Source organism: Podarcis raffonei, chromosome 3 (assembly GCF_027172205.1).
Source record: "Podarcis raffonei isolate rPodRaf1 chromosome 3, rPodRaf1.pri, whole genome shotgun sequence".
Classification (NCBI taxonomy): domain Eukaryota; kingdom Metazoa; phylum Chordata; class Lepidosauria; order Squamata; family Lacertidae; genus Podarcis; species Podarcis raffonei.
This window is the reverse complement of record NC_070604.1, coordinates 121,612,651-121,639,291: the sequence shown is the minus strand read 5'-3', so window position 1 is coordinate 121,639,291 and position 26,641 is coordinate 121,612,651. Positions and strand designations below refer to the sequence as shown.

General features: G+C 46.2%; 2 protein-coding genes across 3 annotated transcripts in view; both read left to right on the top strand.

The window, feature by feature from the left end:
• PTK2B (protein tyrosine kinase 2 beta) overlaps window positions 1-26,641 on the top strand; it is a 358,085-nt gene that overhangs the window by 228,404 nt on the left and 103,040 nt on the right. The window lies entirely within an intron of this gene.
• EPHX2 (epoxide hydrolase 2) overlaps window positions 1-26,641 on the top strand; it is a 110,023-nt gene that overhangs the window by 36,503 nt on the left and 46,879 nt on the right. For both annotated transcript variants that reach the window (XM_053383810.1, XM_053383809.1), the window contains 2 exons: window positions 11,872-11,906; window positions 15,061-15,087. In XM_053383810.1, coding sequence (XP_053239785.1) covers window positions 11,872-11,906; window positions 15,061-15,087 — 62 coding nt within the window. The remainder of the gene's footprint in view (window positions 1-11,871; window positions 11,907-15,060; window positions 15,088-26,641) is intronic.

Here is a 26,641-nt window from a genome sequence, read left to right as displayed (position 1 = left end):
GTTCTCTGCCAAGTCCGAGTTTCCACAGATGGAAGGCAGGCCTCGAGTCTTAATGCTGCGTTGGGAACACAGGGGGGGACACCGAGAATCTGCCTTAGAAATTTAGACTGGACAGACTCAAGACTGGAGCAGTGGTTCCCCGTCCAGATTTGGGCCCCATACAGTAACTGCGCCAGAGGTTTTGCTTGATAAACTTCAAGGGCTGCTGGGATGTATCTGCCCCCCTTCGTGTAGAAGAAGCGGGACAGCATCTTGATACTTTGAGCTGCTTTTTCTTTGGCACATTTTTGATGGACATCCCAGGACCCAGTCGACTGGAAAACGATACCCAGATATTTGAAGGCTTTGACTTGTTCAATTGTCTGGTTATCCATCCTCCAGCTATACTGTCTATGTTTCCTTGCAAAAACCATAGTTTTGGTTTTCTGATAGTTTATTGCAAGTTGCTCTCTCCTACAGTATGCTGAGAATTCACTTATGAGCCTATTTAAGCCTATTCTTGTTCGGGATAGGAGTATCGCATCGTCAGCGTACAAAAGCACTGATATTGCTTTGTCAGCCAGTTTGGGGGCGTGGAAGTCCGGAGATGACAAACAGTTAACCATATCGTTGATGTAGATGTTGAATAGAACTGGGGCCAGGATGCAACCTTGCTTGACCCCCTTACTGACAGAAACTGGTCCTATAAGATGGCCGTTTAACGAAGTTCTTACATGCAGCACCGTGTCTTTATACAAACAGCTCATCAGAAATAATAGTCTTTTGTCTATACTTGATGTGCTCAATTTATCCCAGAGTCTTACACGTGGAATTGAATCGAAAGCAGCCTTTAGATCGATAAAGGCTGCATATAACACCCCACGGGATTTTTTGGCATATTTGTCAATTAGATAGGCTAAGATGAAGCAATGGTCTATGGTGGATCTGCCTTGCCTGAAACCCGCTTGCTCTTCCGCTAAAATGGCTTCAGTTTCCAGCCAGCTAGTTAGCTTGGTATAAAGATGTTTGGCATATAGTTTGCTCGGTATAGGCAGAAGGCTGATTGGTCTATAACTCGCCGGGTCTGTCATGGGTCCTTTTTTATAGATTGGGATAATTATTGCCTCAGACCAACCATCTGGGAGTAAACCCGTTGAGTCGATCCAAGAAAATAAAGACGCCAGCAGGGGGGCCCACCAGCCAATGTTGGACTTCAGAAGTTCGGCAGGGATGTAATCATTCCCTGGGGCCTTGTTGTTCTTTAGTTGTGCGATTAAATTCTCAACTTCCTTCGCAGTTACTGGTGGCCAATGAGGTAGGTCCTCCAATTGGATGCATAGTTTGTAATGTTGGGCTTCCTGGTCATAGAACAAAGATTGAAAATGGCGCAACCACTCCATTGGTTCCACTGTACAGATGGAATTAGTACGCTCCTGGTCCAGTAGACCAGATATGGTTCGCCAAAAACAAGTAGTATCTTTCTCGTGCGATGCCTTAACCAAACTGTGCCAAGCGGCTCTTTCAGCTTCCAATTTCTTTCTCCTTAGTAATTGTTTGTAAGACCGTCTCAGATAAATATAAGCGTTAAGTAGGGGGGCAGTCCCTGATTTCCTGTATCTCCAGTAGGCTGTTCTCGTTTGTCTCCTTGTTTGCCTGCACTCCAGGTCAAATCAGCTAGCTCCGTCCTTTGCCCTCTTTGTAGCGGAGCAATGTATCACTGTTGTTAAATGGGGTTTCAATCTTTCCAAAAGTAATTTAAAGCGTTCCATGATCGCAGCTACTGAATTGCCTGATACGATAGCGGAGCGAATACGCTTTAACTCCACTGACTGAAGAAGGAGGGTTAGATTTTCATTCAGTATTGGGGACCATTTAAGTCTTTTGGGGGCAGGTATAACCAAATTTGCAGAAGGTATATATTGTGGCTCGACAATAGAATAGTCAAAAGGCCGACCTGCAAGCTCTAAAATTAGAGGCAGGTGATCACTCAGAATATTGTGGCCCACTTGGAACTTCCTTACAAAGCTGTGAGCAAATCTTGAGATTAAGATATAATCTATAACGCTTCCCCCAGTCTTGGAGAAATGGGTATATTCCCCGGGGCGGTCCCCCTCTATATTGCCGTTTAATATCAGCAGTTCCCTCCGTCTGGCAGCCTGCACCAAGCAGAGACCTGAGAAATTACTTCTGCTATCTTTGGACAGTCGTGTCGCGCCAATATCCGTCAGTTCTTCGGGGTCCATAAATTGGTTGAAATGAGTGTATAGACTGTTGTCATCTGTTCCTATGCGAGCGTTGAAGTCTCCGCACACAATGGTCAGGGCAGACGGGTAAGTAGATTCGAGAGGCTCTAAAAACGCCTCTAGCTCAGCCCATGTAGCCTTGACAACGGGGTTTTTTTGGCCTGGGGGAATATAGACATTGACCAGCAAGAGAGTAGTTCTCTTGAAGCTAAGTAGAGCGGCTGTTGCTACAGAATTGCAGCTAGGTAGGGCTGTTAGAGAATGCGCCAGCTCCGTGGAAATGAAGCAAGCTAAGCCACCACTAGATCTGCCGCCCCTCAGAGATGGAGAGGCAGGCAGGTAGTGGCTGTTGGTTGTTTACAGTATGGTAACGCTGCAGAGAGCTTGCTGGGGAGACCTTGCATTAAAAAGAAAGGACTCAAAAATAACTTAAATAAGGTTTTAATAAGAAAAACAAAAACTCCTTTTACACTAAATACATTAACAACCAAACCAGACCCAACCACCAACCCATCCCCCAGGGTAATGGGAGAGCTAGGTGCTGCTCCTTGTATACTACACCCAAATGCTGACACACCTTAATCAAATTCAACTCAGCAGCACCTGCTGTGCTTCACAGCTGTAAAGCTGGGTCTCGTTATCTTACTCTGGCCCTTGCTCTGGCCCCTTAAAGACATACACATCGGGTGCAACAATGATGAACCTTTACATTTAAATAAACCATTCAACATTTCCCCTGCGGTTCATCATTGTGGAACAAAAACATAAAGCATATTTTGTACATGTCTTTCATGTGTAACCTTTGGAAGTGCTTTAGTAAAAATGTCCGCAATTTGATTGTCACCTGGAACATATTCAAATACAATCATTTCGTCAGCAATTAGTTTCTTTACAAACTGTAAGCGTAACCTTAAGACTCTAGTGCGCTGCGTATTGGTCTCTGAACACAGGATAGCAAGTCCGCTCTGGGAATCAAGGTAAACTTTTATTGGTAGTGTTACTTGCATCTGTAGGTCTGCAAATACTTGCAGATACCATTCTACATCACGAGTGGCCTGAACGCATGCACATAATTCACTCTCTGTTGTGGAGAGACAAATAATGGTTTGTGTCTGGGACTTCCATTCAAATGGACAACCGTTATAACAAAACACCATACCAGACACACCCCTGCAATTATTTTGTTCCACTGCATGAGATGCATCGCAGAAAATTTCAAAACCTTTGTCAATACATGTTGTAAACTGCAACCTATAATGTTTGGTGTGTTTAAGGTAATTTCTGAACATCATTGTAGCTTTTTGGCTCAAAAACTGCCTTATTGGCATACACAGTATTAAAATGTTCATCTGCAAAATGTTGTGGCTTCTGCCTCTTTCTATCTGAACGTCTTAGTCCAGAAGGAGAGTCAGACTCCTCAGACTTAATGGGACTAAGTGAACCACTAGTTTCAGGTTGTAAATCATTGTCAGATTGAAGAGATGCCTGTAGGCTAAGCTCACGGTCAGAAAAATCAAGAGAATCTAACCTCCCCTCGGGTCCCTTTAACTTTAAATCATCAAACAAATCAGATTCAACAGGCTTTTTGTCTTTTTCCATTAATTCAGAAGCACCATTTCCTGCTGCTGCTGCTTCTTCCTCTTCTTCCTCAGTATTATCTATACCATCAGTATCTTGGAAGACAGCAACTCCATTCCAATTTACAGTTTGTATCATGCTTCTGGTAATATGAAATTTGCCAGTTGCTGGTATGTAAATTCTGTACGCCCCCTGCTGGTAGCCCATTAATTTTCCCTGGACACTACGTTCACCCAATTTCTGCTTAGCGGGATAATGCATTATTACATCTGAACCCCAAATGCGTAGGTATTTCAGATTAGGGCGTTTTTTAAACAGCTTCTCATAGGGGGTGACATCTAAACCAGAATGATAACTGCGATTTCTAACATAACAAAAAGCATTAAGCGCTTCAGCCCAAAAGTCTTTGGGCAGATTAGCATCGTGCAGATACGTTTTAACCCCTGCCTGTAGGTCACGCTGCACAACTTCAACAAGCCCATTTTGCCAGGGACTTCGGGGGCAAGATAACTCATGAGTAGTCCCCTGCGCTTCCAGGAATTTCTCAAAATCCTCAGAAACAAATTCCCCGCCCCGGTCAGAAAATAGGTTCTTAATTGGTTTGTTAAAGTGCGTTTTTACCCAGTTGCAAAAAACTTTGTACTTCTCAAATGCTTGGGACTTCTCAGCTATTGCATAAGTCCAACAATATCTACTATACTGGTCTATCAGAGTAAGCCAGTACTTAGAACCTCCTAATGATGGTGGGAGTGGCCCAACTAAATCACAATGTACACGCTCAAATGGCTCAGTTACTTTCCTATCTGAGCACCTACCCTTGCGTGCAACCTTAATCTTATTCTTGCAACAGGATAGACATTGCATAAAGAATTTACATGGTTTTAAGTTGAGGCCATTAACAATATTCTTTGTCTTAATTACATCAGCAAAATTCAGGTGTCCCAGAATTCTGTGTGCCTCATGGACACACCCGGAATGAGGCCTTACATTCCTCAACCCCTGGCTTGACTGTGCTGCTCTGCAGTTTATAGGCAATTGTGAGTAGGTGCGAAAATACAGTCTATATAAACCATCAGATTCCCGGGCATACAATAGATGTTTGTTCCCATCAAAAAACTCACACATTGACTTTAAGAAACGCACAGTTATGCCTTGACGAGCAAAGCACCTTACTGACAATAAATTGTCCACTGACGGGCAGTAAATGCAGTTCGCTATTGTAATGTTTAAAGAGTCAAGTTTAACAGTACCCCTGCCAAGCGACTGCAAGACTTGTGAATTAGCTAAATGTACATTACCAATTTCCTCTTCGAAAGAAATAAACAAGCTTCGATCGTTGCAAATATGCTGAGATGCTCCTGAGTCCACAACAAAAGACTTCCACTTGGCACGTTTAAGTCTTTTACGATCTGTTGTCCGAGCATGAAAAGCTCGGGGCTCGTTTCTGTCTCTACTATACGATGTCGGCTGCTGGGCTGACGACCGTGACTGACGAACAGAAACAGGCTTGGGAGTACTTTGCTTTCTTTTGGATCTGCAGTCCTTTGCAAAATGTCCTTGCTTATTGCAGAACCAACAACGCTTTGCAGCTTTAAATGCAGTTGTATCACCACAGGTTTGCATATGGCGTTCCTCACTACTTCTGGAAATAGGAGTGCTTATGGCACAAGCCTCCCTTCTATCCAACTCGCCCATTAATCTTGCCGTTACCCCTTCCACAGTTAATTGTGCTGGTGGAACAGCAGATATCTGGCTAGCTATACCATCAAAGTCCTCATTAAGGGAACAAAGAATGATAAAAACATACTGAATATCAGGTATCTCCATGTCCCTTCGAATTAATTCGCCGCGTATTGCCTCCAGACGTCTCAAGTGTGCTGCCAAATCACCACCAGGCTGCAACTTCGTCTGGTACAACTGCTTGAAAAACATCAATGCAGATGCTGACTCTTTTCTAACATGCACTGCTGCAAGACTGTCCCACATTTCTTTGGCAGTTTTCTTATTTCTTATATAGACTACTTGCTGGTCACTGACTGCCAAATTAATTATCGCCCTGGCTTTTGCATCTCCTTTTGACCAAGCATTAGTCACAGGGTCAGGAGGGTCATCAGTTACACAGGTCCATACTTCTCTAGAGGTCAAAAGCGCCTCCACCCGAAAAGACCATAAACTATAGTTCTCATCTGTTAGCTGTGGGAAGACCAGAGCCTTCTCAGCTTCAGGAACCCGGTCAACCATTCTGGAACTCTTCCAGACCCACACAAACTACACTAACAGGAGAAGGAGTTTTCAAACCTTTCTCAGAGTCCAAAAATATGCAGTCATCCACTCAGCAGCTGGGCCCATAACCAAAGATGTTGGTTGTTTACAGTATGGTAACGCTGCAGAGAGCTTGCTGGGGAGACCTTGCATTAAAAAGAAAGGACTCAAAAATAACTTAAATAAGGTTTTAATAAGAAAAACAAAAACTCCTTTTACACTAAATACATTAACAACCAAACCAGACCCAACCACCAACCCATCCCCCAGGGTAATGGGAGAGCTAGGTGCTGCTCCTTGTATACTACACCCAAATGCTGACACACCTTAATCAAATTCAACTCAGCAGCACCTGCTGTGCTTCACAGCTGTAAAGCTGGGTCTCGTTATCTTACTCTGGCCCTTGCTCTGGCCCCTTAAAGACATACACATCGGGTGCAACAATGATGAACCTTTACATTTAAATAAACCATTCAACAGTGGCAGTTATACCCATTAAGAAATATAGGGTCATTCTGCCATGTCTCCTGAAAGAAGATGATGTCAAATTGCTTAAGGTAACACAAAAATTGTTGGTTATTTTTCTTGGCGTGCCAACCCGCGATGTTCCAAGACAGCACTTTTAGGCCCCGGGCCCTTCGGGGAGCTGGATCTATGACACCACCATGTCCAGCAATTCTTTGGTGTCTAAAAAAACACACCCGTTGGCTCTTTTCGGGGCTGACTGCTTGGAGAGAGTGTAGTGGTCCTCTTTTCTTGGTGATTTGGGGCTAGTTTTTGGAGTTAAAGGGGAAGCTAATTCACTCGGAGACAATTTAAGATAGCTGTGCCAGGAGCTTTGAGGTTTCACACCTTGATTTGGTCTTACTTTATTGTACATCACAGGGGGCTCAGATTGTAATTCCACGTCTACACATTTAAAGGTGCCTCCCACTGTCTTCTTATCCACCAGACATTTGGGAGATATGGGTTGCACATAAGGGTCCTTCATTGTCTCACCTTGATCATCCTTTTTTTCTAGTCTGCTTCGAAGTAGATCAAGTCTTTTCAGGATCTCAGTTTGAGCTGGGGAATGCAGTGACCAAAATCGCTTTATCAGCGAAAGTTCTTCTTCCCAAACGGAGTCCTCACTATCCCACGTGAGAGGCCCGACGCTAGTTGGATGAGAGGCTTCCTTTTTTTCATTTGGTGCTGTTTGGTGGGGATGATCCTGCTGGAGCTTATGCTTTCTATTTCGATGGTTTTGGTGGTTGGTTTTTTCCCCTTTGTGAACTTCCATTCCTATGCTCTTGGGCCCCATCAGAGAGGTTACAGGTGCTCTATTTTCAAATATTCTTAATAGGACTATTCTTTCTTTTTTGAATAGGTTTTTAGCTCTAAAGATGAAACTGGCCAGATTATGATCTAAAAAAGTAATCAATGCTCGTACCGAGCAATCATCTTGATGTAGATACTCTATAGCGGCTATGTCAATTGCTTTTACTACCCCCGGTAGAATGCCACTTATAATGGACAAAAAGTGGTCTATACGGTCCAACCCTGCATAAAATCTATGCGGTTTAGGGTAGTTAGCAAAGACAAGCTTTTGTGGGATTAGGACTAAACTCCATTCTCTTTTGGGACACAACATCTGTCGAACTTGGGAGGAGTGGTTCCCCTCAATAGTTTGGGTCGCCTGCTCACCTCTGTCTGCAGATTCTGTGCTGGCCATAAGAGGACTCTGGGGCGGTATAACTGCAGATGGATTAGTTCCTTTGTCCCAGCTCGGTGTTGATTCTTCAAAGCTTGATTTGGATTCTTTTATGGGTGTATCTACTTTACATGTCTCTTTGATGGCACTCGAGTTGGATTTGTTTGTTCCACTTGTGGAAAGAGATGGAAGAAGGTTAAAGAGCTTCTGCCAATATTTTTTACAGGTGCGGTGAGTTATCTTAAGCCGCCTTGGGTTTTTCATGTTTTTGCTTTTCTTCATCTTAGGCTTGGCTTTTTTCCTCCGGGGTTTGCTGGGGAGAGGTGGATCCGGGCTGGCTAGGGGATTTGTATTCTGGTCTGAAGCGCTCACATGTTGTTTGAAATTATCCACTAGGGTCAGGAGCAGCCCGTTTGTTATCGCTAAGAAATTTTTAACGTTAAGGAGATCCTTAGAAATCTGGTATATCTGCTCCTGAGGATAATCACCCCACATTTTTGTTCCGCAGTCATTGGCTTTCAGCCAATGGGTTGAAAGATTACCTCCAAGTTCCAGCGGTGACAAATGAGGATTGGCATCAGGTGTGTTGGCTGTGTTAACCTTTGTAGCATTCTCTGCTATGGCAAGTTCTTGGGCCAGATTTGTTGGGTGGTTTGTCCTCTTGTTGTCTGTTTGCAAGTCCTTTAGCTGTGTTGACCAATCCAACACTGTGAGTGGCAAAGGCATAGCAACATCTAGGATACTCTCATTCTGAGTTCTCTTGCTCGAGTCTTTTTGAGGAAAGTAGCTGGTAATTTTACTTTGTCTCCTTCGTCGCTCCATCGGGCTCTGCGGTGAATTAGGCAAAATTCCTTGGTCCTTGTATTTTTTCCTAGTGAGGACCATAGTGGGTATATGGGTATATGTGGGTGTATGGTAGGGGGTGCTTGCTTAACGACGGCTTATCTCTTGTTCTAAGCTGGAGTAAACAGTAGCAGAAGTGCCGATTTGTGGAAGTTGCCTCCTAAACCTCTCCAACCTCTCCAACTTGTTAGTTTCTCCAGCAATTTACATCGGGGCTTGTGAGGTATCAGTCATTTAAAATGTTAGAAAATATTACTGGTCTTAAGCTTTCACACTGTGCCTTGTTTCGTTTAAAATTCAACTAGGTCTTTCTCCCTCATTCAACAGCCTCACGGCGTAACCAATAAAGTAGCTAGGCAGTATAACGAAGCAGAAGAAAAGAAAACAAAAGTCCCTTGGAATAATTATCGGGTTGAACTTGCCTTGTGTTTCTTGGGGTTATAGCAGCTTCAATTCCTTCCTTTTTTTATAGATAAAAGCTCGGCGTCCTTCCGAAGGAGTAGCTGACCTCCCCCGTCTGCTAATTACCAGCTCCGTGAAGATAGGGCGGCTTGCTGAGCCCCTTTTGGATAAAAATAGGCCTTTGGCAGTTAATAAAAAAGAGTGATAATTTAAAACTGCTAAGCTCAGTTAAAAATTTAGAAGAGCTGATAAATACTAATAAAACTATATGTCAACGCGGAGCACAAAATAGAGCCTCTGCCTTCATGGTTGGACACAGCTGCAGTTCCACAGGGCGGGTGCCACCACCAAGAAGGCCCTCTGCCTGGTTCCCTGTAGCTTTGCTTCTCGCAATGAGGGAACCGCCAGAAGGCCCTCGGAGCTGGACCTCAGCGTCTGGGCAGAACGATGGGGGTGGAGACGCTCCTTCAGGTCTACTGGGCCAAGGCCGTTTAGGGCTTTAAAGGTCAGCACCAACACTTTGAATTGTGCTCAGAAATGTACTGGGAGCCAATGTAGGTCTTTCAAGACTGGTGTTATGTGGTCTCGGCGGCCACCCCCAGTCACCAGTCTAGCTGCCGCATTCTGGATTAGTTGCAGTTTCCAGGTCACCTTCAAAGGTAGCCCCACATAGAGCGCATTGCAGTAGTCCAAGTGGGAGATAACCAGAGCATGCACCACTATGGCGAGACAGTCTGCGGGCAGGTAGGGTCTCAGCCTGCATACCAGGTGGAGCTGATAAACAGCTGCCCTGGGGGGCCACTAGGGGGCGCATCGGAAGATGGCTGACAATAACGTCTCTCCAACCCACACGAGGTAATTTGGAGGCTATGATGGGAGTAATTAGCCTCCCTACCCCCCCGGATGGTGGGGGGGGACTGCCCTTGCCTGCTGTGCCCTATACCACCCCTGAATTTGTGGGGATGGGGGCACTAGGCACAAAGCCCTCCTGTGGGATTCCGGCGCTCCTGGACGCCGTCCCTGATCCACGCCACTAGCTGCAAGAACTTCAAAAGAAAAAGATGAAGGAATTTGGATTGATTTGGACATTAACGCAGTAGCAAGAAGATGTTCAGAATCCCCCTTCGGATCTTGAAATATGGGTCCCCCCAACAAAATTTAAAATTCGGCTTTGTAATTCGGAATTTATGTGATGTGATTTAATTTGATTTGATTGGCCGGTTAATAAATTTTTTTTTTTTTTTAAAAAAAGATAAACAGCTGCCCTGGACACAGAATTGACCTGCGCCTCCATGGACAGCTGTGAGTCCAAAATGACTCCCAGGCTGCACACCTGGTCCTTCAGGGGCACAGTTACCCCATTCAGGACCAGGGAGTCCCCCACACCAGCCCACCCCCTGTCCCCCAAGAACAGTACTTCTGTCTTGTCAGGATTCAACCTCAATCCGTTAGCCACCATCCATCCTCCAACCGCCTCCAGACACTCACACAGGACCTTCACCGCCTTGACTGGTTCTGATTTGAGAGAGAGGTAGAGCTGGGTATCATCTGCATACCGATGAACACCCAGCCCAAACTCCTAATGATCTCTCCCAGCGGCTGCATGTAAGGGCTCCTCTCCTCTTCCTTTGCTCTTGTTAATGCCAGACACATTCCTGGCAGCAGCTCATAAGATCCCAAGGGCTTTTCATCCACAGGTGAGGAACCTCTGGCCCAAAGCATAGCTGGGGATTAGCCTGATGAAAGGGTGGGTGGGAAGGAAGAGAGAGGCTGGGACACACTCCCTTCTTGATCTGCTTAAAGCTCGGCTGCCCTCAGCTGCCCTCTCCTCCCTTCCACCGGTCCCCCCCCCCATTGCCTGCCAGCTTTGAGGAAATGAGCGCAGGAACCTAGAATCATAAAACTGTAGGGTTGGAAGGGACCCTACGTGGTCATCTAGTCCAACCCCCCGCAGGGCAGGAATAAGAGTCTCAGACCCTTGTGCAATCTAGTTCAGTATCGTCTGCTCTGACTGACAGCAGCACTCCGGGGTTTCGGGCAGGAGTCTCTCCCAGCCTTGCCTGGAAATAGCAAGGATTGGACCTGGAGTATTCTGCATGCAAAACAGATGCTCTAAGTGCCGAAGGTGTGCTGAGCCTCATGAATCCAGCACTTTGGGTCTGTCCAGCTATTCTTTTTCTTCTGCATTCATGACAATTTGTGCTCTTGATGATATATTGGGGGGGGGGTTACAGGAGATCCTGCCTTCATTGCTGCTGTTGCCTGCAAGAATTTTGGGGTAAACAGATAGCTTCGTTTGCAATCATTGTGTGCCCCGAAACTTCCAGCTAACTTTTCAAACCACAAATGGCAATTTGTTTAAGTTTATATCTGTATAGTTAAAGCCATGGTTTTCCCAGTAGAGATGTATGGAAGTGAGAGCTGGACCATAAAGAAGGCTGATCGCCGAAGAATAACCAGGTGTCCCCAGTTGTACCGCTGGTTCTTCCTGCTTAAGTGTAGGGCCCTGCAATTGTCCCTGCTGAAATTCATTTTGTTAGTTTTGGCCCAGTTCTCTCTTTAGACTCATCTTGAATCCCAATTCTGTCTTTGTGGCATTAGCTGCCCCTCCCAGTTTGGAGCCATCTGCAAATTTGATGAGGGCCCCCTCAATTCTTTTATCCAAGTCGTTCCAAGACCTGTTGCTGAATGCTCCAGTACAATGCTTATTCATCCTTCTCCAAAAAGCAGCTTCTCTGTATCGAGTCCAAAGAGGCAGACACTTGCAGAGATTGGAAGATTGCTCACGAGGAGAGGCGCATGGCAGCTTTGGAACATTAAAAATGAATTTTGAGGGCACTAAAATGGCTTTAATAATTGATTTTGTTTTTGCAGAGATAGAGGAATATTCCCAGGAAGAAATATGCAAGGTAGGTCACAGCGTTCAGGAGCCTACCTCTGGCGTGCGCTCGCTTGAATCGATCCCGTGCGAATGCTTAAAACGAAAGTTGGATCAAGACTGTATTAGAATGGAGAAATGTTAGCCTAGACTTCGTTAATGGGGCTGGGGAAAAAGGTGCAGAGTTCAGCCAAAAACCAGGAAGCTGCTATGTACCAAGTCCATCTAGCTAATTACTGTCTACACCCCAGGAATCATAGAGTTGGAAGGGACCTGAGGGTCATCTAGTCCAACCCCCTGCAATGCAGGAATATGCAGCTGTCGCAGGACCTGCAACCTTGGCAGTATCAGCACAACACTTTAACCGGCTGAGCTATGAGCTATTTATTTATTTATTTATTTATTGCTTACTAACCGGTAAGAAAAAAACAACAGCAATCGTTTAGGACTTTCAGAAAGTTAAAATAACAATAGACTAGGTAAAGGGTAAAGGGAACCCTGTCCGTTAGGTCCAGTCGCGGACAACTTTGGGGTTGCAGTGCTCATCTCGCTTTACTGGCCGAGGGAGCCGGCAGGCAGCTTCCGGGTCATGTGGCCAGCATGACTAAGCCGCTTCTGGCGAACCAGAGCAGCGCACGGAAACGCCGTTTACCTTCCTGCCAGAGCAGTACCTATTTATCTACTTGCACTTTGACGTGCTTTCAAACTGCTAGGTTGGCAGGAGCAGGGACCGAGCAACGGGAGCTCACCCCGTCGCGGGGATTTGAACCGCCGACCTTCTGATCAGCAAGTCCTAGGCTTTGTGGTTTAAAACTCACATCAACTTTCTGGACATCTGGACAGGCTTGTCTGAGCAAGGATGTTTTAAGGAGGCACTGAAATGAGCACAGTGAAAGTGGCTGGCTGATATCAATAGGGAGTTCCAAAATGGAATCACTGGGACACTGAAAGATTGAGTTCTTACAAATGCAGAACGGGTAATTTAAGCCTGCTGGGGCAGGCAGCACTGGTCTATGTAAGGGATAGGCAACCTAAGGCCCGGGGGCCGGATGCAGCCCAATTGCCTTTTCAATCCAGACCGTGGACGGTCCTGGAATCAGCGTGTTTTTACATGAGTAGAATGTGTGCTTTTATTTAAAATGCACCTCTGGGTTATTTGTGGGGCATAGGAATTCATTCATATTTTTTTTCCAAAATATAGTCCGGCCCACCATATGGACGGTGGACTGGCCCATGGCTGAAAAAGGTTGCTGACCCCTGGGCTATGTGATCAAATTTGCCATGTGGAGCTTGATCATGCAGCCAATCGCTAGGGAAAGCAGATTTCAAGTCACCGCCCATCAGCTGTTAGGTGGAGACTTCAAGCCTGCTGATCATTGGCTCTGCACCTGACATCGTTGTGATAGCAGGTGATTGACAGGTGGGCAGCGCCTCCCATCTGTCAGATTTGGCCTGCAACAGGTCAGAGAGATTATGAAATTTAGCTGATTCAAGTGTTCATGCTCTTAAGATTGCTGCTGAAGTTGTGCAAGCCGTCGAAAATAAAACGGGTTTCCTAACAGCTTTATATCAGTTATGGTGCGACCACACCTGAAATTAAGTTCCAACTCTATGATTCTACAAAAACTACATAAGATTATGAATGGAGAGGGGATAGTGAGTTTCCCTCCTCCTTTCATAATACGTGAACTAAGGGACATCCAGTGAAGCTGAATTTTCAAAGAATCGGGGCAGACAAAAAGTACTTCTTCACACCACACACTGTTAACCTATGGAATTCACTGCCACAGTATGTAGTGGTGGCCTCTAAGTTGGATACATTTAAAAGAGGTTTAGGCAGCTTCATGGAGGATAAGAAGCAATAGGTGTGTACCACCGTCTCCAGACGCAGAGGCAGTATTATTATTATTATTATTATTATTATTATTATTATTATTATTAGAGTCCACAGAGCCTAGGGCCTGCCAATCAGAAGGTCGGTGGTTTGAATCCCCGTGACGGGGCGAGCTCCCATTGCTTGGTCCCTGCTCCTGCCCACCTAGCAGTTTGAAAGCACATCAAAGTGCAAGGAGATAAATAGGTACCGCTCCGGTGGGAAGGTAAACAGTGTTTCCGTGCGCTGCTCTGGTTCGCCAGAAGCGGCTTAGTCACGCTGGCCACATGACCCGGAAGCTGTCTGCGGACAAACGCCGGCTCCCTCAGCCTATAGAGCGAGATGAGCGCACAACCCCAGAGTCGGTCACGACTGGACCTAATGGTCAGGGGTCCCTTTACCTTTACTATGCCTCAAAATCCCAGCTGCTGGAATATTGCTAATTGGTCAGACTCTGAGCAAGGGAGCAGATCCTGCCCCAAAAGTCTGGGCAACGGAGATTGGGTTACACATCCCCTTTTCAGTGCAGCCCTGTGAGCTGTCAGCCCAGACTCCTGCTTGCTTGCATCCAGAGAACGCCTGGGTATGTCGAGAGTTGATAGGTGTGTGTTGCAGTGTAGACTGAGCACATTTGCAGCTGCTTACGATCAGCATCATTTTAACAGCTAGCGTGGGTTCAGTAGCGACAAAATACTCTCGGAAGAAAAATCCTGGAGGCTTGACTTCCGTATTTACGGGGCCACCTCTCCTGGTCTGCCTCGCAGAGGACCTTAAGGTCCATGAAGAACCATAGTTTAGAGGTCCCAGGCCCTAAGGAAGTCAGACTATCCTCCACCAGGGCCAGGGCCTTCTCAGGGATGGCTCCAACCTGGTGGAACGCTCTGTCCCTGGAGACCAGGGCCCTGCAGGATTCAACCTCCTTCCATCGGGCCTGTAAGACAGAGCTATTCTGCCTGGCCTTTAATTTGAATTCAGCCTAATCTTTTATTTCCCTTCTCTTCCCTCCCCCTCCCCTTTTATGAAGATCACCCGCTCTGAGACCCCACAGCTAATTCTCCCCCGGCCTCCTCGCTGGCCCAAGTAGGACCAATTCAGCCAGCTAGCCCTGGGGATTATCTAATTGATTTTTGAATTTTATTGGTATTCATGTTTTTAATGCTGCTTTTATAATTAAGTGTTTTAAAGTGTTTTAAATTTGTTGTTAGCCGCCCTGAGCTCGGTTTTTGAACTAAGAAGGGCGGGGTATAAATAAAAATGTATTATTATAAAAATTTATTATTACTGACTTCTCATTTGATCTTTTCTTCCTTAGGATCTGCTGGTCTTCCTGGACAAAATGGTAAGTTTCAAAAAATATTCGGACTTGAAACCTTTTCATGGCTGTCCGTCTCTTGCGACGTGGTGTATCTGTGAGACTCCTCTGTGTGTCCAAGTGGATTCTTCTTCCCCTGTTCTTACAATGTCGTTTTACCATTTTTATGTTGACTTGCACTGCATATATGCGTTTTTTTTAATTAAGTTACTTAGAAATACATCCAAATAACTAAATTATTATCTCCAGCGTATTTGGATCATGCATGTTCTGTTGGCACACCTGCACCTGCTCACATTTCCTCATCTGCACGGCATAAATGGGATTTTAAAGGGATCCGTGGGACTCCTAATGTTTCGTGTGGATGTTAGTCCACACAAAAGGAGCATCTCCACCCCCATCGTTCTGCCCGGTCACTTAAGGTCCAGCTCTGAGGACCTCCTGGCAGTTCCCTCCCTATGAGAAGTGAGGTTACAGGGAACCAGGCAGAGGGCCTTCTCGGTGGTGGCACCCGCCCTGTGGAACGCCCTCCCATCAGATGTCAAGGCAATAAACAACTATCTGATTTTTGGAAGACATCTGAAGGCAGCCCTGTTTAGGAAAGTTTTTAATGTTTGATGTTTTATTGTGTTTTTAATATTCTGTTGGGAGCCGCTCAGAGTGGTTGGGGAAACCCAGAGAGATGGGTGGGGTGTAAATAAATTATTATTATTATTATTATTATTATTATTTAGAGTTGGATTTTGCTGGTGCTTTTGAGGCATGGGGATTGTCTTGTGCCTAGATTCCTCGCTTGGTACCAAATCAGGGATGGGAATACTGCGTCTCTCTGGGTATTGCTAGACTTCAATTCCCACCGTCCCTGCTGGCTGCTGGGAGTTGTACTCCAACAGCACCTATGGTCCTCCAGGTGTGTTCCCCATCCTTGCACGAGATCTTCAGATTCCTGCCCAAGTGCCTTCAGGTTCGCTCTCCTCTCCAAACCGATTCCGCTGTTGTTGCCTGCATCCTTTCCCTCTTCCTGTGACATGTCCTTCCTTTATCCCTCTGATTATAACCGACCGACGGAAAAAGACGGTTAATGGAAGTGCTCTTAAAGTTCAGCCGTGTCGTTCTTTGAGCCTCGCTGGGAGAGAGTAGTAAAGGAAGATTCCCCCGTGGCTTGGCAAGCAGCTGGAGTGAATGTTCTAATCAATTTTTCTCTCTTGGCTAAAGTACAGCCTCTCGTATCAGTTTAATAGCGGATGCATCCTCTGTCAAGAGACTGATGCTTTGGGGAGGGAGATGCGAGTGCTGGTTAGCCGTCTGAAAAAACACACAAGCGTGCTGTTGCCCTGTGCGCCTGGACTTGTTTGGGGTCATTAGTTTCTGTTGCCTCTGAGGCTCCTTCTGATTCATCCCAGTATGCAGGATGACTTGATCCAGTGGTGGTAGGGGAGATAAACTGTCCGCATGACTCCTTCAGCCCTTGGCATCAGGGGTGGTTTTTCAGAGCAGGCTGGTTTCCAAATGCACCAGCTCTTAAGTTGTGTGTTCATTAGGACTGTGCTCAGTGTTCCTGCCGCAAAGGAAAAGAGCCTAATGGGGTTAAAAACATATACAGAGGTACCTCGGGTTAAGTACTTAATTCGTTCCGGAGGTCTCTTCTTAACCTGAAACTGTTCTTAACCTGAAGCACCACTTTAGCTAATGGGGCCTCCTGCTGCCACTGCACCGCCGGAGCACGATTTCTGTTCTCATCCTGAAGCAAAGTTCTTAACCTGAGGTAATATTTCCAGGTTAGCGGAGTCTGTAACCTGAAGCGTATGTAACTGAAGCATATGTAACCCGAGGTACCCCTGTATTGTTTCAGTTTATATCCTCATTTTCCACAAGTAACACACAAGGCTATTGACAATAGTGATAATAATACAGCAGTAATAAAATGTGCATATTTTATGTGGGTCTGTTTTCCCGTTGTTCGCTGTCCTCCTTAGAAGCTGCTTGGGTGGATTTTTTTCCGCAAGCTTCCTCGCAGCACAATCCAGCCAATCGGGGATCGTGCTGTAGGCGTGATGATGTCACAGTGCGAAATAGCCAGGGTCAGGGAAAGCAAGCATAGCCCATTTAGAGCGAGGGCAAGGCTGCTGGTGCTGCGTTGCCCTCACTTGGGATGGGCAGGGCAGGGAATGTATGTCCCAAGGCATCTCTAGGTGCCATTACTGCCTGAGTGGGTTCCTCGTTTGCTGGCGGGCATCCATCAGTCTCTGGAGACAGTGGAGGAGTGCGCCTTTGAGAGTGAGCTGCTGGAAGGTTGCAGCCAGAGCTAGAAACTGAGATACGAAAGCTAGGAGCTAAATGGCACCTTAAACCTAGGTTATGAGCACAACAACAGAATGCCTAGGCTGGACATTGCCTAGGCTGGACATTGCTAGGATGGATGGTGGCTAACAGATTAAGGTTGAATCCTGACAAGACAGAAGTACTGTTTTGGGGGGACAGGGGGCGGGTGGGTGTGGAGGACTCCCTGGTCCTGAATGGGGTAACTGTGCCACTGAAGGACCAGGTGCGCAGCCTGGGAGTCATTTTGGACTCACAGCTGTCCATGGAGGTGCAGGGCAATTCTGTGTCCAGGGAGGGCGGCTGTCTACCAGCTCCATCTGAGACTCTACCTGACAGTGGACTGTCTTGCCAGAGTGGTGCATGCTCTGGTTATCTCCCGCTTGGACTACTGCAAATGTGCTCTGTGTGGGGCTACCTTTGAAGGTGACCTGGAAACTGCAATTAATCCAGAATGCGGCAGCTAAACTGGTGATTGGGAGTAGCTGCCTGGACCACATAACACCGGTCCCGAGAGATCTGCATTGGCTCCCAGTACATTTCCAAGCACAATAGATAGATAAACTTTATTCGCATTAGCCAATGGCCATAGCAACATAAAACAAGCAATATATACAATTAAAAAGACAACAATCGGTAAAAAGGACAATCATTGGCTCCCAGTACGCTTCCGAGCACAATTCAAAGTGTTGGTGCTGACCTTTAAAGCCCTTAACAGCCTCTGTCCTGTATACCTGAAGGAGCGTCTCCACCCCCATTGTTCAGCCCAGACACTGAGGTCCAGCTCTGAGGGCCTTCTGGCGGTTCCCTCATTGCGAGAATGAAGTTACAAGGAACCAGACAGAGGGCCTTCTCGGTAGTGGCGCCCGCCTTCTGATATGAAGGAAATAAGCAGCTATCCTATCTTTAAAAGACATCTGAAGGCAGCCCTGTTTAGGGAAGTTTTTAATATTTAATGCTGTATTGTTTTAACACTCGATTGGGAGCTGCCCAGAGTGGCTGGGGAAACTCAGCCAGATGGGTGGGGTATAAATAAATTTATTATTATTATTATTATTATTATTATTATTATTATTATTATTATTATTAAGGCACACTTTTTTATAACAAGAATACAAAGCTGAAAATGAGTGAACTGCAGCTAAAATCTTATATTCATTTCTTATATGGTCTAGTCCTCATCTGAAGACTGCAAAAAACAAAGCCATGCTCCCCCTGCCCGCCCGCCCCCTAATATTCTTAAGAGGGTCTTTTCTCGAGTCTTCAGAGAGCGGCTGGAAGTGGGGAGGCAGAAAACGGTCCTCCTTTCCTTCCACTCTGCAGTTTTAATTTGAAATCTTTGGGGCAGTACTGCGCCCAGAGCTCAGAAACTGCTTGCGCTAATGAAATCCCTTGTCACAAAATGCGCCTAGAACAACGGGAGTTTCGAACGCTGGTTGCAGCGCCTGCTGTGACTGTAGAGACCGAATAAGGGAGAGACATGTTTTGCTGCAGCCGGGGCAGATGAAGGCATCCGGTTGTGCCGATGCAGATGCGCCATGACATTTCTTCTCTCTGCGCTCCTCCCAGCGGTCATTCCATCTCTTGTCAGTGCTGTGGATGCATGACCTGGCAGCCTGTCTCCAGGCACAGCGGTTGTCTGCAAGGGATTCCCACCTGGCAGGGTCGACGTTGCCAGCCTAAATGTTACGTTTGCAGGCATCTTTGTAACGCAGAGTTGGCCTGCCAACAGGCCTGGTGCCAGCTCCCCGTAAAATACCGTATTTTTTGCTCTATAAGACTCACTTTTCCCCTCCTAAAAAGTAAGGGGAAATGTGTGTGTGTGTTATGGAGCGAATGCAGGCTGCGCAGCTATCCCAGAAGCCAGAACATCAAGAGGGATCGCTGCTTTCACTGCGCAGCAATCCCTCTTGCTGTTCTGGCTTCTGAGATTCAGAATATTTTTTTTCTTGTTTTCCTCCTCCAAAAACTAGGTGCGTCTTATGGTCTGATGCGTCTTATGGAGCGAAAAATATGGTGCATCCTTGGAGATCCTGCCATCTTCCATTCTGTGCAGGCCACCTAGAAATTGCTGAAATTCTAGATCGAAGCCTCAGGCTCCTTTTCAACCTGATGAGCTCTCTCTGGGGTGATTCTTCCATGCCATTTAAATCTGGTTGTGTTTTTATTTTTGAAATATGCTGCTTCAGTGCTTAAGCTGCTGATGCTTAAGCTGCATTCCCTTCTTGAAAATACGACTTCTTTTTTATATATATCTCTTATAACGTTCTTGAGTAATGTCTACGTAATAGAGCACGTTGATCGAGCCAGTTGTAGATTTCATCCAAGGCTTGGTCCTGGTGCACTTTTGCCGACGAAGCGGATTAATTATTGCACGTCGTTTTGGTTGAAATATGCCAATCCTGCTTCTCTGACCTTCCTGGATAAAACAGCTTCCCTTTTGCTTTTTGCTTTTGATAAACGGCCAGGTCTCGAACACAGAGAGAGGTCACCCGAACCCCCGCCTCCAAAGTTAAATAACGATTCCTCCTTTTAACCTCTTTGGAGACATTAATCTGTTTTGACAATATAATTAGGATTGTAGTTCTGATTGCTGGCCCTGTTGGAAGGAAGGAATCAATTCAGGATTTATTAAAATGAGGTAGGTGCGTATATCTTGAGAGAGTGTTTGAAGTGTTGGTGGGGTTGTTAAGCTGAATTGTTGACCTAGGCAGGTTTTGCTTTTTGCTGCGGATATCTTGCAGAAGATTTAGGACAGGTTGTGTTTTTTTTTTGGACACGCTGTTCTACCAAAGAATTCCATTTTTCTAAAATAATAATAAATAAAGATTTCCTCTCTGCACTTTCCTACAGGGCCCACTATAGTTCTCCTAAAGAACTGGTGGGTCAAATAAGCTATTAGTCTTGTGCCTTTTAGTTGCTGAGAGGACACTTCCCAGTATTTGAGGTCTTCTGCTGAGAAACTTGCACCCGCTGCCCCTTCCTTCAAATGTGGAGAGGGGGGCAAATATGGCAAAAGGTACTCACAAGTGGTGGCACTCCAAATTGGTTGACATTCAGGCAACAAGTTAGGATGTTTTTTATCATCTTATGTCTTTTAAATTTAATTCTGCAGTGGTACCTTGCTTCCCGAACGGCTTGGCTCCTGAACAAATCAGGAAGTGAGTGTTCCAGTTTGCGAACGTGTTTTGGAAGCTGAATGTCCGTTTCAGCTATTGGCATTGTTTCCAGTCAGCCAATCAGAAGCCGCGCCTTGGTTTGCGAACGTTTTGGAAGTCGAACGGACTTTGAGTTCGGGAACCAAGGTTCCACTGTATTTATTAAATATTTTTATAATGCCTTTCATTTAAAAAAAAAAATCCAAGGCAATTTACTAGATTAGAAAAATGCAACTCAGTAAAACAACACAGTTTGAATAAAACACACTAGGGATACAATATACTAAAGATAAGGGCAGTAAAATTCAGCAGAACCGAAATAAGTCTGTTTCCCGGGCCCAATTGGTACCAATGCCCATGCAGCTTATGCCCATAGCTGTCAACTTTTCCCTTTCCTTGCGAGGAATCCTATTTGAATAAGGGAGTTTCCCTTTAAAAAAGGGAAACGTTGACAGCTATGCTTATGCCACCTGGCAACTTATGGTGGATTTGGTGCCTGCACCTACATGTAGGTTTTGCTCAGCACCTGCACAGTGCCACCTTCATCAGAATGAAATAACATACCCCCACAATTTTATCTAGATTTACACTTTTCCTTCCTCCGCTGAAAATTAGCTATAGTCACTATAGGGACTCTGGTTTGCGGTGTTGACAGATTCTCTCCCCTGCTACGGAAAAGGCCCGCTGTCATCTGTTTCCACACCTCCTTTCTAAGGTCAGTAACTGTTCGGTGCCCTCAGAAGAGCGAGATTTGCTGGCATGGCTGCGGCCTGAATAATTTGTTTGCAGGAGTGAAAGTTCAGCAGTTGGTGGAGCAAGGACTTTGGAATGACATTAGATAAAGCAGTGCGGGGTAGCAGGGGAGAAAGCAGCATTAACAGAATTAGTGAAAGCGAATGAACGTACGCTGGTGGTTTAAATATTTAATTCATGCAGTGACCTTGATCTGCTGCGGAGCGATGTCACTGCTCTTGTGTGTGGCTTTGTGTAGAGCGTTTGTGTGTCTACAAAGGGACAAGGAGCGACTTTCCTTTTCCCATTGTGGTTCCCTCCTGCCGTTGGACATCCATTAAAACTGAATGTTGGAAGATCCAGGGTAGATAAAAGGAAGCGTTTCTTCATGCAGCACACAATTAAACTATGGAACTCACTGCCACAGGAAGCAGCGAGGGCCACCAACCTAGACTGGTGTTGTAAACCGCCCTGTGGGCTCTTGAAGAAGGGCAGTGTATAAACATAATAAATAATTGTTGTTGTTTAGTAATGTCCGACTCTTTGTGACCCCATGGACCAGAGCACGCCAGGCCCTCCTGTCTTCCACTGCCTCCCGCAGTTTGGTCAAACTCATGCTGGTAGCTTCGAGAACACTGTCCCACCATCTCGTCCTCTGTCGTCCCCTTCTCCTTGTGCCCTCCATCTTTCCCAACATCAGGGGCTTTTCCAGGGAGTCTTCTCTTCTCATGAGGTGGCCAAAGTCTTGGAGCCTCAGCTTCAGGATCTGTCCTTCCAGTGAGCACTCAGGGCTGATTTCCTTCAGAATGGAGAGGTTTGATCTTCTTGCAGTCCATGGGACTCTCAAGAGTCTCCTCCAGCACCAGAATTCAAAAGCATCCATTCTTCGGCAATCAGCCTTCTTTATGGTCCAGGTCTCACTTCCATACATCACTACTGGGAAAACCAGAGCTTTAACTATTGTTGGCAAGGTCCGCAGGCTATAAAAGAAGATTAGATAAATTCACAGAGGAGAGGGCTATCTGTGGCTACTAGCCATGATGTCTGCTTTGCCTATGCAGCTGGACGAAATGATGCCTCTGAATGCTAGTTCCTGGAAACCACAAGTGTGGAAAGGGCTCTTGTGCTTGGGTCCTGCTTGCCGGTTTCCCAATAGAGGCATCTGATTGGCCACCAGGAGCGCACCTAGCGGATGGTGTTTGGTCCCCGCCTAGAGCACAGGCCAAGTGACGGGGAGAGCCAGCGTGGTGTAGTAGTTAAGAGCAGTGGACTCGTAATCTGGTGAACCGGGTTCGATTCCCTGCTCCTCCACCTGCAGCTATTGGGTGACCTTGTCTCAGGAGTTCTGCCTACACTTGAATAGGACCCTGGCAGAGACACATGCCTGACTAGCATGTTCTCTCCCTCCTGGTCGTTCGTTCGGGAGCTTCATAAGCTTTCTTCAGCCCGAACATCACAGCGACCAATGCCAACAGACATCGGCACACTTAGGGATCCACAGAGTTTGCGCACCTTGTATGACAGACCTCAGCCACTCAGCATTTTGGCTAATCTACTTTATTTACATATAAACACGCACAGAGCACTGCAACATGGCTCCCTCTCTAGCATCAGACAGCAAAGAGAAAAAGGACAAAGGCCAATAGTCGCACTTCACGGAACACAGTAACACAAACATCCTGTCTCTGTCACTTCCCACTCTGTGGAGTCAAAACATACACCGTCATGTGATAGACAACAATCCCATGACTGCAATCATGGAGCAGGAATTCTGACAGTCAATACAGTGGAACCTTGGTTCCAGAACAGCTTAGTTGCTGAACAAATTGGCTCCCGAACGCCGCAAACCCGGAAGTAACGTGTTCCGGTTTGCAAACCTTTTTCGGAAGCCGAATGTCCGACCTGGCTTCCGCTTGAGTGCAGGAACCTCCTGCAGCCAGTCAGAAGCCGCGCCTTGGCTTTCGGATGGTTTTGGGAGTCGAATGGACTCTCAGAACGGATTAATGATTTCAAGAGAGTTCTAGATTCCTTCCTGCTCTGTTCTTTTCTGCGCCTTTGGATGCAGCTGCTGCCCAACTCCTGCCGCCCACCCCAAACCCCGTCGCTGGCTTTGCTGAGGTTATTTGAATTTCCTCCGCGGCAAACAGGAATAAAATTGCTGAGGCGCTTTTGTTCTCAGCCCCCTGACCCCAATTCTGATGGTCTTTGTTTGCCCAATCAATAGCTACTTAATATGCTCTCTTTTGGTGCTGGGCTGGGCTGCCTGCTTTCCTAAGGGTGGTTCATGGTTTGCAGGAGAAAAAAAACAGTGCTTCATTGCTTTCCTGAAGGCCTAAAGCACAGACCCAGGCAGCCCTGAAAAGCCTAGACCAACTTTAAATTGCTTTTTGCCCTCTCTGTGAAATGCCAAGCTTTGAGCAGTGAGGAAGCGTCCTGGAAAGTTGAGGGAGGAGATGATTTTACAAGCCTTCAGGTCTCTGATCATTATTGCTTGTGTTGTGTAAAATGAAACAGGAGGTGGGGGCAGTTTCTTTGGCTACATTTTTCTCTGCAGGAAAAGGCAGCAGTGCTTCTGAATACCAGTTGCTGGAAAACATAGGAGAGGAGAGTTGCTCTTGTGTTCGAATCCTGCTTGTGGGTTTCCCTTTGGGGCATCTGGTTACGTTTCTGAGCACAATTCAAAGTGTTGGTGCTGACCTTTAAAGCCCTAAACATCCTCGGTCCAGTATACCTGAAGGAGCGTCTCCACCCCCATCATCCAGCCCGGACACTGAGGTCCAGCGCCGAGGGCCTTCTGGCGGTTGCCTCGCTGTGAGAAGCCAAGTTACAGGGAACCAGGCACAGGGCCTTCTCGGTAGTGGCACCCACCCTGTGGAACGCCCTCCCATCAGATGTCAAGGAAATAAACAACTGACTTTTAGAAGACATCTGAAGGCAGCCCTGTTTAGGGAAGTTTTTAATGTCTGGTGTTTTGTTGTATTTTTAATCTTCATTGGAAGCCGCCAAAAGTGGCTGGGGAAATCCATAAGTAATAAATTATTATTATTATTATTATTAGCCACTGTGAGAACAGGATGCTGGACTAGGGCCATTGGCTGATTCAGCAGGGCTCTTCGTTTCCTCCCCCCCCCCATTTCACTTTTAATTTGCATACAGTGGACCCTCTGGATACAAACTTAATTCGTTCCAGGGGTCCGTACATACCCCGAAAAGTCTGCAACATGAGGAATTGCTTTTGCGCATGTGCGCAGCAAAACCTGGAAGTATACACTTCCAGGTTTTTCGCATTCACAACCCGAAAGTTACATTACCTGAAGGGTAATGTACAGGGTGGTTTCCCCAGCCACTCTGGGCAACTTCCAACCGAATATTAAAAACAATACAGCATCAAACATTAAAAACTTCCCTAAACAGGGCCGCCTTCAGTTGTCTTTTAAAGGTAAAATAGTTGTGTAAAATAGTAAAAATAGTAGCGTGTGCCACAGGGCGGGTGCCACCACCAAGAAGGCCCTCTGCCTGGTTCCCTGTAACCTCACTTCTCGCAGTGAGGAAACCGCCAGAAGGCCCTCCGCACTGGACCTCAGTGGGGTGGACGATGGGGGTGGAGACACTCCTTTAGGTATGCAGGACTGAGGCTGTTTAGGGCTTTAAAGGTCAGCACCAACACTTTGAATTGTGCTCGGAAACGTACTGGGAGCCAATGTAGGTCTTTCGAGACCGGTGTTATGTGGTCTCGGCGGCTGCTCCCAGTCACCAGTCTAGCTGCCGCATTCTGGATTAATTGCAATTTCCGGGTCACCTTCAAAGGTAGCCCCACATAGAGTGCATTGCAGTAGTCCAAGCGGGAGATAACCAGAGCATGCACCACTTTGGTGAGACAGTCCGTGGGCAGGTAGGGTCTCAGCATCCATGGCAGATGGCCCTCTAACCTCTGCTGAAAACCCTCTGAATGAAGGAGAGTCCAGCACCTTCCAAGGGAGTCCATTGCACTGCTGAACATCTTTTACCGTCAGAAAGTTCTTCCTGGTGTTTGGTCAGACTCTCCTTCAGCATGCTCCATGATACCATAGCTGCCCCACTCTGGAGGCTCCTGCATGCTCTGGCATGCGCTATAGTAAGTGTCCTGTCTTTGGGGTGCTGCGCTCCCCGCTGCACAAAGAGGACCAACATTTCCCTCAAACTTTCTTTCCTTATCTTTGCTAACCCCCTTGCCTCCTCCGTCAAGCAAAATCTCTCTGGCAGGAGCCAGCTTTAGATTTAATTAACTTTCCAGGGCAGGGCTTTGAACATGTAAGTACTCCATAAGCGCTAACTATGAAAATCGGCATGAGCGACCTGCTTGCGGGGAGGTGCTTGCTTAATTTGCTTGCTGATTAAACGTCCCTCGCGCCATCTGCTGCCCGGAAATAATTACGGAGGAAAGTTAAGACCCGTGACTTTGATCCCGGGAGGGGAGTAATCTAGAACAATGCACTCCTGGTAAACTCCTCCTTTATTTTAATCTGTCCATCCTGTGAGATGCACGATGCTAAAAAAATATTTGGGTATGTGGGTTCTGCCCCCACCAAGCCGAGTTTGTCCAAAACATTTATATGCTGCCTTTCGATGTTGTAAAGGTCGTCCGTGCAGCTAAATGGCAGTCGAAAGAGTTTCTCCTAGCTTTGCTTCCTAAGATAACACACATTAGATAAGAGAAATCTTTCTTTAGTTTTCTAATAATTAGCCCACTAATTAATGTGGCTTGTTTGTTCAACTCCCTGAGCTGGGAGAGCAAATCCCTCTCCTTTTCTGAGCAGCTCTCGGCTGTTTGCAAATGCATTTCTGGCTTTTAATTAATATTGTGTGATGCATCTCTGGGGGGTTTCTCGTTTGAAGCCTTGGCTGCAAGAGCAAGAACTATCGCAACCAGAACGCCACTAGCATTCTTGTTTATTTTACTGATTTAGTTACTTATTTATATTTGTGTGCCACCCTTCATCTGCAGATCTCAGGGCGGTCCACAACTTAAAAATACTATATAAAAAAGCACAAAATACATGCTAAAAACACTCTTTTGTCTTCTCTTCAGATAGTTTCTTGGAGCAGCTTAATTGCCATCATCATAATTTTATTCATGCCCTGCCCACCTGACTGTGTTGCCCCAGTCACTCTGGGCAGCTTCCAACATAATAAAAACACAGCATCAAACATCAAAACCTTTGTTCTTCCTTCCTGCAATCCCAGTTTGGAGTGTTGCCCAGATGCAGAGACCTCTGTTTATAACAGTAGGGCCCTACCTGGGGCGAGTGGAGGGGAACCTTGCACACACACGGATTCTTCAGGGAGTTTGCATGCGTTTATTACTATTATTTAAATGAAGCATAAAATAACCT